This window comes from Rhamphochromis sp. 'chilingali' (assembly GCF_963969265.1).
Source record: "Rhamphochromis sp. 'chilingali' genome assembly, chromosome: 3".
Classification (NCBI taxonomy): Eukaryota; Metazoa; Chordata; class Actinopteri; order Cichliformes; family Cichlidae; genus Rhamphochromis; species Rhamphochromis sp. 'chilingali'.
Genome location: NC_137931.1, coordinates 37961409 through 37974975, shown reverse-complemented (window position 1 = coordinate 37974975; position 13567 = coordinate 37961409). Strand labels below are relative to the sequence as shown.

General features: G+C 40.4%; 1 protein-coding gene across 2 annotated transcripts in view; it reads left to right on the top strand.

Moving 5' to 3' along the window:
• The window catches only part of prdm5 (PR domain containing 5), a 46055-nt gene that overhangs the window by 16547 nt on the left and 15941 nt on the right, over positions 1-13567 (top strand). For both annotated transcript variants that reach the window (XR_013971059.1, XM_080878007.1), the window contains exon 13: positions 3179-3272. Coding sequence is in view for 1 of the 2 variants with exons in the window: in XM_080878007.1 (XP_080734133.1) it covers positions 3179-3272 (94 nt within the window). In the remaining variant the exon portion in view is untranslated. The remainder of the gene's footprint in view (positions 1-3178; positions 3273-13567) is intronic.

Genomic DNA, 13567 nt, shown 5'->3' with positions numbered 1-13567 from the left:
CAGCTGCAGGTTGATTAGAACAGATATTTTTCAATTACTGTCGTTCAGTTGGAGTTTTTGAAAAAAAGAAACTGTTAAACTTAAAAACACACACACACACACAAAAATAATCGCTTGTTTATTAAAACTAGTTGCCGGTTATGTTTTTGTAAGCTGGCCACCATCTGACGTCTTTTAGAACAGAAACAGAAGCAGCCATTGAACTGGAATAATTTGATTTAGTTCATCAAGTGAATGAATCAGTTTCACTCATCGTCCGCGTCATTAGGTACCCATGCTCAGCCAGAATTTGCCATAAACAGCAAACACCACACCCTGAACTCTGTTGTCATTTGGTAGTTGCTTCAATTCTTTCTATTAGATATAAACTGATATATCAGGTTATAATGCCAAATAAAGTCATGTTTTTACAGTGTTTATCTGTTGTGACACATTAGTTGTGCTAAATATTCAAAGATGAGGAAGAATATAACCACTTATTTCAAGAGGCAAGGTAAACCCTGGACAGGACGCCCAATAAGTGCATGTCTTTGGGAGGAAGCCGGATGACAGGAGGAGAACATGTAAACTCCACACAGAACTCAGGATCTTCTTGCTGTGAACCACCATGCCACCGTGCTGCCCATGTTGAAAGTTTCTGTTAATTTCTAAATCAGTGCATCCCTACTCACTAGATTCAGTGAGTAGTTTTTTTTAAATTCAGTGAATTCAGCATTGCTGTAGTTCTACTTAGTATCAGAAATAGTTAAATAAGCACAAGAAATGTGTGTGTTTGGTTTCTTTAACACATGTAGCCAAAAACCACAGGAAACAAGGGAAAGTATGAGTTGAGTGCTTGACCCTCGAGGGTTAATCAGTGTGAGTTTATTTAGTCGGCGCAATCGTTATGGAAACATTTCGTTTGACAAATGCTGTCATCTCACCTGAACCAAGATTTTATGTTACAAGAAGGAGGAAAAATCAAATATTTCAAGGTTGAAAGTGACACTGATTTGCTGAAACAAACAGTTTTTGCTTTCTTTTCTTCTTTGCTTGTTCAAGCAAAACTGAATGGATGGCATGAATTTGAGCTTCATTTTATATTGTACAGTGCAAATGTCTCGAGCAACCTCTTCTTTCTTGATATTGTACTTCCAAGCAGTAAGACTTTCTTATCCTATTTTAAAGTGGTCTTGAGCCATAGTTCTCCAGGCTTTGCTTAAAAATCCAAGGAAACTTACCGAGTGGAAGCGGCAGGCCTAAAAAGCTATTTGCAGCAGATAAACGATATGTTTAGGTTCTTAAGAAATAGAGAAATAGTTTTGGGGCTGCTTTTAAGCCAGTGGTTTGGGAATCTTGCCTAAATCAGATTTTTATCCATGAGGAAAGCATCTGTTTGGCAACAGCTTCATTTATCAGTATGACAACGATCCCAAACAAAGTGCCAGTGCAGTAAAAACATACCTTGGAACACACAATGGAACATTATAAGTCATGGACTGGCCTCCCCATTACTGAAGCAGTGACAGAAAATGGAATAAAAACCACCCAAAATCTAAAGAAAAGCTTTGAATGTCCTCCGGGAAACCTGGAAAACTATTCCTGAAGACTACTTAAAGGCTTGCCTAAGAGAGTCTGGGCTGCGTTAAAGAATGAAAGTGGTCACAGAAAGATTGACTTTGAAGCTCATTAGAATTTTTGCCTTATTTCCTTTGATGTTTTTATATGTTTCAATACATTGCTGCCCCTAGTTCCCATTTTCTGAAGCAGAATATAAAGAAATGAAGGGTGACTCAAGCACTACTCTGTGTGTGTGTGTGTGTGTGTGTGTGTGTGTGTGTGTGTGTGTGTGTGTGTGTGTAATGGTAGCTTATGTAAATGAACAGTAATGTACATATCTGGCAGAACAGGACAGCGGATTCACTGAGCTCTCTTGTATTACAGTAAATACTTTATCCTCAGTGAGCCTGAATTTAGGTTCTACATAGGGGGTGTGTGCGCTTGTGTGTGTGCGTGAAAGCATGTATGTGCACACATTGTGTGCTTTGCAATCTTATCTCTTTTAGTGGCATGCTGGAGGAATGTACAGATGAATGAAAATTGCCGGGTTACTCTGAATAGATACAGACATAAAAATCATTGTCATAAAAGAAATCCCCAGCCAATTGCACGTTTGTGATTTGAGACGTGATGTTCCCATGTGAAATCGCAGACGTCACTGCGGGCTGTCTGTTTATAAAGGTAGAATATGAATTGTATTTTCTCTGTTTGTATTAAATAATGCAACATTGCTCCATCTGGGATGCATGTGTTCATATAAATGGATTTGTTTGTGCTTGTTTGTGCGAGACTGAGTGTGTGTGTGTGTGTGTGTGTGTGTGTGTGTGTGTGTGTGTGTGTGTGTGTGTGTGTGTGGATGGAGCCTTTGTAACGAAACACCAGAGGTGTCAGAGGGACACAGTGGGGTGACGGAGGAAAGGATGGGGGCAGAGAGGAGGTGTTCCTGCATTGTTGTACTGCTGTTGAAACTGTCGCTCTGAGTTTGAGCCTTTCATACTCACGATTATTCTCGGGAATTTACAACAGGCCAGCAGGAAGAATTTAGAGTGTACTTTTCAGCAAGGAGCGGAGTGAGGGGGGTAGGGTGGGGAAAGGTAGAGGAGCTAGTGCACTCTTGCCACATGTTCTTCTTCTCTGTTTGCATGTGCGGCCCTTATGGGTCCATGGAACTCACCACGGTGGACAGCTGGGAGGTGAAGGGAGAGGAAGAAGAGGGAGAAGAAAAGGTCTCTTGGGTTTTGGACCCTGGCAAATGTGTATCGTCTGAATTCTTTGATCCAGCAAGCTTGCAGAATCAACTGTCATGTGAACATGAGCATCTCCATTTACTTGCATTATGAGAACTTGTTTATTCTGGACACAGTCATATAGTTCTGGAGTTGCTTTTACCAAATGAAAAAAGCACTAAAATCTGAGAGTGTTTGGTTGAACAGATGTATTCTAAGACCCGAGTATGAAAAAAAGCCCCTTAATTATCTTTTTTGATAACTTGGTTATGGACACATGTTCTGACTTTGAAATCCAGTTATTACCATTGATCACATTTTACTTTGTAATGTAGCAAAGATGTTAAAATGTGAATTTTCTAAATTTTTTCCTTAACATCCACCATATGTCTCTTTTATCATTTCTCTGCCAGACACACACGGGGGAGAAGGAGAAGATCTGCCCATACTGCGGGCAAAAGTTCGCCAGCAACGGCACGCTAAGGGTCCACATCCGCAGCCATACAGGTCAGCGGCCCTCCGTGGTTCAGTGCTTTGTTAAATCGACTTTACAGCCGCTGCACCTGCATTGGAAGTTGCAGAGTAACATATCAGTTCAGATTAGTACAAACTGATTAATTTGCAGTGCTTTCATTTCACTGAACTTTGTTTCATTTACTTTATTTATGATTATATTAAAAAGGTTAGTGTTTATTTAAAGTGTTTGGTTGGAAATTTGTTACCAACGTTATTCCTGAATTGGTTGGAAGAAGAGGCGAGCGCCTTAAAGCAGGACATCAGAGGCAAGTGTGTGCTTGTTCAGAACTCAAATGCTTAATCAACAGGCTGAAGTCATACGCAGGTTGACAGCTAGCATAGCAAGGAATCCAAGCGAAGAGCAGGCAAAAGGTTAAATCCAGAAATCAGGTGAAAGTCATACACATGCAGAATGAGATGAAACAGGGAACTGTGTGGGAAAAATACACAAGGAAAAAACTAGAATAAAAATCAAGAGAGGAAGGAAACCACAAGCAAATTCCTGTGAAGTACAAAGGCAGTCTGGTAGGGAGCAAATGCAAGCAGGAGAGTCCATAGAGTTTTGATTACTGGGCATACGTGATACCATTTGGGAAGAAGGTGGGAAATGTAACCTTGCAGAACTTGCTCCATAGAGTTGCATGTCCTGGGAGATCATATAAATGTGCTTTAAAGTCAGATTGTGAAAACAGAGTTCACACTGTAGCTGTTTATTATCTTCACATGCATGACTTGGTGTCAGGATTTCTGCAAATGAATCCATCTTCTAGGTCACTCGTATGTGAAGTAATTAAAAAAAGCAGAAAATAGCAAAAAAGCATTACATCATGCACATATTTTATGGTTTTACTTTCTGAGCGCAAAGTTAGATGAGAAGATCAAAACCACTCTCGTGTTTGTAGTTAAATATGAAGCTACAACCAACAGCTGGGTAGCTAAGCTGAGCATACATAAACCCTGGAGTTAAGGACAAACAGCCTGGCACCGTCTCATGGTAATAAAATCCAACAATAAGCACCTGCAAAGTTCACCAACTGAACATGTTTTGTTTATGTTATCCATGTTCACAGCCAAGAATTAGTCTAGCACATACATTCTCATAAAACCACTACTTGTAGTTATTTTTGTGCACAATTAACAAATGACATGTCTTATAATCTGCTTGCTGTGGCTTTATATCGAATGCACCCACACGAGATAGATGTTGTCTCACAAACAGACCCGTTCCTCGTTTGTTCTTCGTAGTATCCGTAGATCCTGTAGATCCAAACGCTCCTGTCCTCCCACCTTCGCTCTGCACATGTTACATCTAAGCAGTGAGACGGAGTGCATTTTAATGTTAGAAAATGGCAACGTGTTGGAGCGCTGGTTGCACTATCCTTTGCACCACCACAAAAATAAAGCCCTGCATGTTCATTAAACTGCCTTAAACTGGAAAGCTACACATTCCTGTGCGTTTCCTTACCAACAGACTGGTGCAGAGACCTGGCACGGCCACACACACACTTCTTGGCCTCACTCCCTCTTCTTCTTTCTGTCTGTCTCTGGAAATCTTCTTTTCCTCACTCCAACTTAAACTTCATCCACTGCTATTTTTTCCTCAGCCGTGTCCTCTTATTGTTGTCTGTCTATTTGAGCCTTACCTGTAGTAAGCCTCTTAAACTCAGTAAATGCAGTTTTTTATGAAGCCTACCTAATGTAATCAATGTTTAAACCCATTAAAGCTTCATCTTCCTTGTAGCGTTAGCTCCTCAAATTTAGGAATATTTGTGGAAGCCTGTTAGACTTTCTGTCCACCTGATGTATGTTTGAATTGCCATCCACAGACAAGCGTACCACGCTTTGTCAACAGCCCCCTTTGTATCTGTGTGTGCGTGCGCTGTGTTTGTGTGTTTGCGTACATGTGTATGTGCGAAGGACAAACCAACAGAAAGGGTGAATGTATACCAGTGTGGTCTGCAGCCCAGTCTGATCGTATTTATATAGAATAAACAAAAGAGAGGAATGCTGGGGGAGGGGTGGGAGCCTAGGGGACACCTAAAAGAAAGAAAGGAGGAAAGAGAGAAAAGACCACTCCAAGAAAGCATCTAGCCGGATGACCCTTGACCCCGACTAGCTGTAAATCTGTCCCCTCATTCTATAGGCCGGGTTTTTTGTTGTTGTTGTTATTTGTTGTGTTTTTGGGCAAAAGGGGGAAAAAAAAAAGCTCTGGTGAACAGCGTGAGTCGTTCCCTGAGCGACAACACTAACAAGAATCATCTTGTTCTCACACAGTGAAGAGTGATTTCACACAGCTCATGTAGCTCATCTGTGAATATGTAGATAAAATGAGCCTGTTAGTGTAAGTACAGATCTCCACAACCGCTTTCTGTTCCATGGGTGATCTCCTAAGAAGGCCACTAGCTGAGTTAGATGCCTGTAAATCGGCAGCTCCCCTGGATGGAAGGCGGGAAAGCTTGATCTTGTTTGTCTTTCCTGCTTCACAGGAACAAGACAGCATTGATTGTTTACCTGCTAAACACAGAGGACTTTGTAAGGATTCCTTGGAGATTTCCGTCCCGTATCACTTTACCATCAAACACTACGGAGCATTATGAGAGAAACAGGCGAATAACGAGGATAGAAAAAGTGTGAAATGGATTAAAGGGAAAATTGAAAGAAAATCAACCTGAGAGCATAAAATGTTTTGGAAGAGATGTAGCGCATATGTGACTTGGATTTAGTTTTAGTTTAATTTTGTTAGAACATCATGTTGGGCAAATTAGTTTTAGTGCCACAAAGACAGGCATCTTCTCACAGAGCACCCTTTATGAGATCACCCATAAAATGCGAGCTGTCAAAAAGCTGGATGAGGACGCTGTAGAAGTCTGTAGTCATGATGGATGTTTCTATCATTTTCTAAATTATTCTGTTTGGCCCTGTGATGGAGCGAATATGTTCTAATCCACATCACAGCTCAGTGAGAGCAGATTTTCCCACCACGTGTGCCATGAAGTGGTGAATAACCATAGTGGGGTCATGAAAATTATTTGTGCCAAGGGAAAATGTTGACAGAGCCCAGTGACTTGCTGTTATACTGACATCATAGGACATTTCAAGTTGGCAACGAGCAGTGTAAGCCCATGAGCTGCGTAACAACTAATTGGAGTGTCATTTTTAACCCTTTAAAAATGACACTCCAACAGTCAGACTTTTGACACGTGCACTGGTCTCCAGTGTACCATTCCTTTTTGACCATAAAGGAAATTGTGTTGTAAAATTAAGTTCATAATCACCCACATAACCAACTAATTACAAGCACATTTTTAATTAAATTTAACAAGAAGAAAGAAGACAACAAAACATGAGCTTTAAAGCTGACCTGACTTTTCCACATTTTCTGTCATACATAGTGTGTGCTCAGTAAAAAATGGCCAGTTTTAAATAGTGATGTCAGCTTATGTGCAAAGGATCCCCTGTGAGCTAAAACATGAGCCTTCAGGTGCTCTAAATGCTTGCCGTTTTGCTCTATTTGATGTCAATTAGTGGGATTTTTGGGGTACATTTTAAACAGCACCCGTGTGCTCAAGGTTCTGCGTAAGATTTTGGCTTGAATATGTACAAGATTTCAGAAGTTTCCATTCCCAATTAAGAGTGAGGAATGATGTTCTGCTTGCAGAAGCCATGCGATAGAGGTAGCCCATCCAAAGAAAGATGACCTAGGCTACGCCTATACTAATCTGGATAAATTTGAAAAAGGTGTTTTCGTCTAAAAATGCACCACGTCCACACTATCGTTTTCAGTCATTTCTGAAGAGTTTTTCATCCACACTGAAACGACTGAAAACACTTACTTTCCCCGCGGATGCATGAAACGTAAGATGATTCGACCTGCCTCATTTCAGTCTGCCGTTTATTTATGTTCCGGCTCTTTGAAACATCACGGCAAAATGTCGAGGAAAAGCACCGAGTTTTTTAAATAGACTGACAATGAGGTGGAGTTCTTGCTGCGAGTAACACAAGAGTACAAAGTTGCAAAAGCGAGTGAGAATATAGACTGGGAGACGTACCAAATACACTGAAATTAACATTCCGTCTTCTTTGAAGAAAAGCTATGAGGAGCATGTACAAACTGATATCAATCTTTAATAGGGCTGAGAAAAATGGGGAAAAAACAAAACAACTGCCGTACAATGCCGTCCGCCATCTTAGTTGAATTGGTCACATGACTGCATCATATGACTAAAATGCGTCATCGTTTTTGAAAGCCTCCGTTTTTCACAATCCACACTGCAACACGAAAACAGCTTTCAAATGTATCCACTTTTGGGAGCGTTTTCAAAAAGCTCAGTTTTCCTTGACCAAAAACGCCGTCTCAGTGTGGAAGGCCAAAACGGAGAGAAAAAGATGTGTTTTCAAACGAAAACGTATTAGTGTGGACATGTCTTTAAAGGGAGGTTGGCGTTTAGGAACGTTTATTGTTGCCGTTGTCACCCTTACAAATGCTGCAGCCAGTTTGTTATTTATCGCAGTTTCAATTATCTATCAGTGTAGGTGCCTAGAGATTCCCAGATTACATAGTTGGAAACATCCTGAGAATGTGAGGAGGAAAAAAAACTCGGAACAAACATGGAATAATCTTGCTTCCTGTTTCATCTTTCTCTTTTCCTATACCACTGCTGATGCAGAGATCTTTATCTTAGTTACAGACATTATAGTTTTCACATGCAACAACTAATGTGGTGACCACAAACAAGGATTTAAAGGGTGGCTGCAGCACGCCAGGGAACAGCAGAAGATAAATAAGGATTAATTTGAACTGAAAATCATGTAAAACTACTCTTGTTGTTGGAGCTATAAGTGAGCGCAATAAGTCCTGTTTAAATGAGATGGGATGCATCAACACCACTATGTGTCACCTAGCACGATTGGGTTAAAAGGAACACATTAGCCCTAAATACCCTTAGATTAATCAAGTACTGGAACAGAACAAGGTTAAGCACACAGAGAGACATTGGAGAGAAGATTACTCTAATCAGATTTCTAATTTAAGCATCATCTTGTACGGCTTAAAGAAAACAAATAGTCAAGTTATTTGTAAGAGAGGGATCTTTCTTAGAGCTCCTTTTCTTAAAAAAATATATTTTCTGGTTGTGGTGCAGCTCGGTTCAGAGAACTAAGAAAAGCATCAAACCACCATAGCTGTCTTCATCTTTGTAGTTTTAGCTTTAATTTGTGTCATCTGGTTGGATAAATTAGATCTAAATAGATTAAATCACTGCCAGGCTTTGTGTGCGCACCGTCTGGTTATATGCATTTGTGTATGTTTTAATAATCCACATTAAAAATATGAAAATGATTCGCTAAACAGAAGCTTGACTTTAGCCCCTCATGCTGATAATAAATATTAATTAAGGCTTAAGTGACAAAACATCAATAACATTACATTTTTTCAGCTTACTGTAGCTTTTCTACTGTATGACTTATATCTATTTCCACAATCTGAGAGCCAGTAATCTAGTCTGCTAACTTAGTCTCTGGGGACAACTTTTAGGTTTTTGATATCAGTGGTCAAAGCTTCCTGTTTGACCTGTTGTTATAAATGTTGCTGTATTGTTATATTTAAATCATTGCCAGATAATAACCAATCAGTGTGCGGTTACATTTTGACAATCACAGTCCCTCTTTTGCTCACCGCACATATTGTGTGTCTCCATGCAACTTAATCGTGATTGGTCAGTAGAACTCACACTACAGGCTACAAATAGATACTTTGTATTCACAGGCGTGTATCTGCTTATGGAGATTACTCTTTTCATTAAGCACATTTACATACAAATAACCTGTTAATGTCATCATGTTTAACAGCTTGATGAACCCTGCCACGCCGACAATTTGAAAAGCCTGAGATCTCAGCCATGCAGGCCACCAGATAATCATTAGATAATCAAAATAATTTCCCCCAGGGATCAATAAAGTATTCTGATTCTGATTCTGATTCTGATTAGTGCCAAACACTGCATTCTAATATTAACAGGTTGTATACAGTAGATAATGTAAATACAGCTCTCTGTATATGGTTTCCACAGATGTAGAGCAAGGGCCAGTAAATGCTAGCATTTACTCAGAGGCGTGCGCTGCAGTTGTGTGCTCTGTATAACGTTGGTAAATCATTGCCACCTGAGTTTTGTAACATTTGTATAATTACACAGATGGCCGTGCCAGAAAACTAATATTCAATGTGCTTTTTTTAAACACTGGGTTGCTGTAATAGAGATTGCCCCCTGGCACAAGATAAGAAAGGCTCTGTTCTTTGTACAAATAAGTTTCTCAGCGAGACCACAAATTATATTAGAAGCAATACACATAGTAATACTATAATGTTTTAACTTATACTATCCATACTGCTGGCACAGCTTGGAGGTTACTAATTGTCTTGATCATGGTATCATTTTTTATAGTAATTATATGCAGCCCATATTTTGATGTTTTTAAAGCTACACGTTTCAGCTTGTAGCGGTCTCACGCCAGAACAGCTGCCCCTGAACTGACATCTGGCAGAACTCTGGAATCACTGAACCTATTTACGTACAGATGACTTTGTTTGTCTTGACTGTGGTCATGGTTACAATCTTGTAAAGCAAAATCACCATGTAGTGAATTATTGTTTGTCTCGATGATGAATAGTACGTCACTGTTGCATGGGTGTTGAGATGGTTAATTTGGATTGAGGGCTTGGTTTTGAGGTACATCTGGATCAGATCTGCACCATGTGTGGCGAGGCTCGGGCACGGACTCGTCTCGATAGAGGTACCTTGGTATGGTACTTTGAGCGAATTGTTTGAGGAAGTGGTGAAAACTTCTGAGCCCTTTGCTATAATGGAAAGGTCAAGTGTAAAAGTTGTTGGACGTTCCTATGGCTCATCAAAGGCAATCTCTTATCATCTTTAACACACTGATATCACGTTACCTCCCTGGCCCCTGTCGGCATGTGGCACAGAGCGGAGAGAAGGACAGCGGAGGGCCACTGTCTCCCCCAAACTGGAGGAAGCCAGGAATTAATTTCTGATGGACAGCGCTAATGTCTTTCAGACTGGAGCCCCGAAGCTACAAAGCATTCTCCATAACACGAACGCCGTGCGGCAGGCAAAACGACAAAGCCGACCATCTGCTAACCAGATACACGGCCGTATGCGCACACATATACAACGCACGAGGGGTGCCAAACGGATCGATTAGCAGACAAGGAGTGTGAGGGCCACAGCAGGGGGCTGGGGGAGACACCCAGGGTCAAAGAGATGGTGTACTGTTTCAGCACATGCTAAATCAGTTACCATCTCCACACACATAAAGCCCTGGCTCAGTGCTGCAGCCACCCCTCATAATCCCCAAACAATCTGGCTCAATCTGGAGAATAAGTGGAGGGTTTCTAGTTACAGTAACACTCGGCAGAACAGACGCTGAATAATAGAGACCAATGTTCCAAAGTTACTGCTTTGGTTTCCAAGTAGCATTTGTTTATTTCCTGTTCCGCTAAGAGATTGAGGGGTTCTTGTTTTAGTCCAATCAGACTGAAACCCTGGAAAAGCCTTGACTGTTGAACAGAACTGATTTTGAGTAGGGTGTTTGAAGAGACCATATTTATTACTGACCTCTTTTTAAAATATTGGATACCATCAATTAATCTGTTTGTAGTTTCTTGATGAAACACACATGTTCAGAACCAAACAATGTATAGGTTAAGTAGGTGAATTGGTATGCACTTGTAGCAACGCTCAGTGTTAGCAGGGTGTGGTTGTCTGTGCTGTATATTTGCTGACAATAGCCAGCTCCTGGGAGGGATGTGATCCAAGCTGCAGAGTACACTAGCACTCTGTGCTCTGGTGCTATTAGCACACTAATGCCTTCCCCAGGACTCCCCAAGGCTAGCGCTGGGCCTTAACCTGATACCACACATGCTACATAAGACATAGGGTTTGTCTGAAAACACATCTGGGATTCAGATTTTCCTGTTTGTCAACAAAAGGCCTCCTAGAGGCTGAAATTGCTCAGAAGGGGATTTTGGGACAGAATGCCGAGCTGCCCTCGTGCACATGTTTCAGTACGTGTAATCAGTTCACATATGTCACGTAAATCCTTTGCACACCAACCTGAGGTTACACGTTGTATTACTAGAGCGCTCTTCCTCATGCCTCTTTAAAGCTGTCTTGCGGATGGGTGGGTGGGGTTATGGTGTGTTTAGAGCCCAATTTGTATGTTTTGCACATGACAGCTGCTGTAGCTTTAATGTTGAAAGATGCAGGCTTTGTAGGATGTGTTAAGAATAAAGCCCTCGACCTTCTGTTTTTGTAACTTAGTCTTTAGAAAATAATATAAAAAAATTGCCATACCTTGCCCAAGCTTTCATTGTTGAAACAGAGATGGACCTAATGGTAGAAACAGAAGCACAAAATCACCCCAACACAGTCCTGTTTATAGCGGTAGGATAATATTACTCGTCTATTCCCGAGATGGATTTTCTGATTTAATAAGCATCTCTGCATTTTGAATCCCACGGAAACACGGCTAATTAACCTTATTACTTAAAGGGGTAAAACATCTCCCCCATCAATAAAATTCCTTGCTTGCCTGTTCAACAATTATTCACTAAAGAGAGATTACTGTGAAGCTGATAAGAAATTAGATGCTTGTAGTGAAGAAATGAACAACAAATGTGTAGCTTTAGGTATCTGTTTTTGATAGCGTTTCATTAAATAGTACTGTGAGCACTTGCGGGCAGAAATATATATATATATATATATATATATATATATAAATTCAGCCAAGTTTCACATGGAGAAAAAAAATCCTGATCACTGTGATTTCCTGATGTATCTGTTTTCTAGACATAGGGGTGAATTTAATGTTTAGTTTGCAGAGTATGAATTAAATTAGGCAATAATGGAACCTGCATTTTTTGTCAGTTTTTGTACTGTATTATCCTGTCAGAATCTTTAATTTCAGCACAGTCGTATAGGTTACCTCATATCCCTTCTATAGATTAGAAATCCATTCTGTGACTCTTATCTGGCCCGTCGATCAGTGCAAGGTAAACAGATCCATGTGTCAGTGAACCGTTTGACTGACAGCTTGTCACTTTCTCTTTGTCATCAGCGGTGTGTGCTCAGATAGGATCTGCAGGAGGTTGGCTTAAATGTTTTTGATCCAACCAAGAGAAGCCACATTGCCTGTGATGTGCTCCTAAATGGTTGGCCAGTTGAAGCTAAGATAGCGAGCCAACACAAGCTTTAGCTCTGCAGTGGAAAGACAGTGTGCATCACAATGAATGAGAAGTTCTTCACCAGTAACCAGGTCAAATTTGTATTGGGGCAGGACAAAAACACAGTTTACTGAATAGGACAAAGGCAGCAGAATATATGAATAAGCAGGGGTAGTTTTAGACATCAAACCCAGCGTCGAGAAATGGTCAGAATGGGGAAAAAGTGATTTAAATGATTTTAACCTCCTAGGACCTGGCATTGACAAATGTGGACATCACATTTTGGGATGTCTAGACCAAAATACTAAATTTTGCTCTACAACGGCCTGATATCCACTTACGAGGACATTTTACTGCCACTGTTCTATTGAAATTTCAAATGAATGTCCTCTTATGTGGATCTCATTTTTCTCAGAGACAAAAATCAGGTAAAAAAAAAAAAAATCTGGAAATTCTTTGTTTTTACATTCATCAGGTCCCAAACAGCCCAAATAGCAAAGAGAATTTAAAAATGCATGCCATGTAAGAGTTGGGGTCTTAGGAGGTTAAACATGACATGGCTGTTTGGTGTCTGAGTATTTCAGAATCTGCTGATCTACTACGAATTTTACTGTAAATCATCTTTAGGGTTTACAGAGAATAGTCTAAAAAAGACTAAATCTCTGGGTGAAAATGCCTTCTTGATGTCAGAGGTCAGAGGAAGAATGGTTAGACTGCTTTTAGCTAATAGCCAGGCAACAGCAACTGAAATAACCACATGTTACAATCAAGGTATGCAGAAGAGCTTCAAATAAACAGCATATTTAACCTAGACGCACATGAGCTACAGCATGAGAAGACAACACCTGGTGCTACTCTACTCCTGTCAGCTAAAATCAATCACAAGTTAGGCAAATGAACCTGTCGATATCTGATGACTCCACTGTAGTTTTCACAGTTTCCAAAGCCATCCACTGGGCCAGATTAGTCACATGTTTGATGGTCCCAATTAAAGGCTGTACACAAAGTAGTTACTTTCATGCCATTTATTTGCATGTGCAAGAACTAA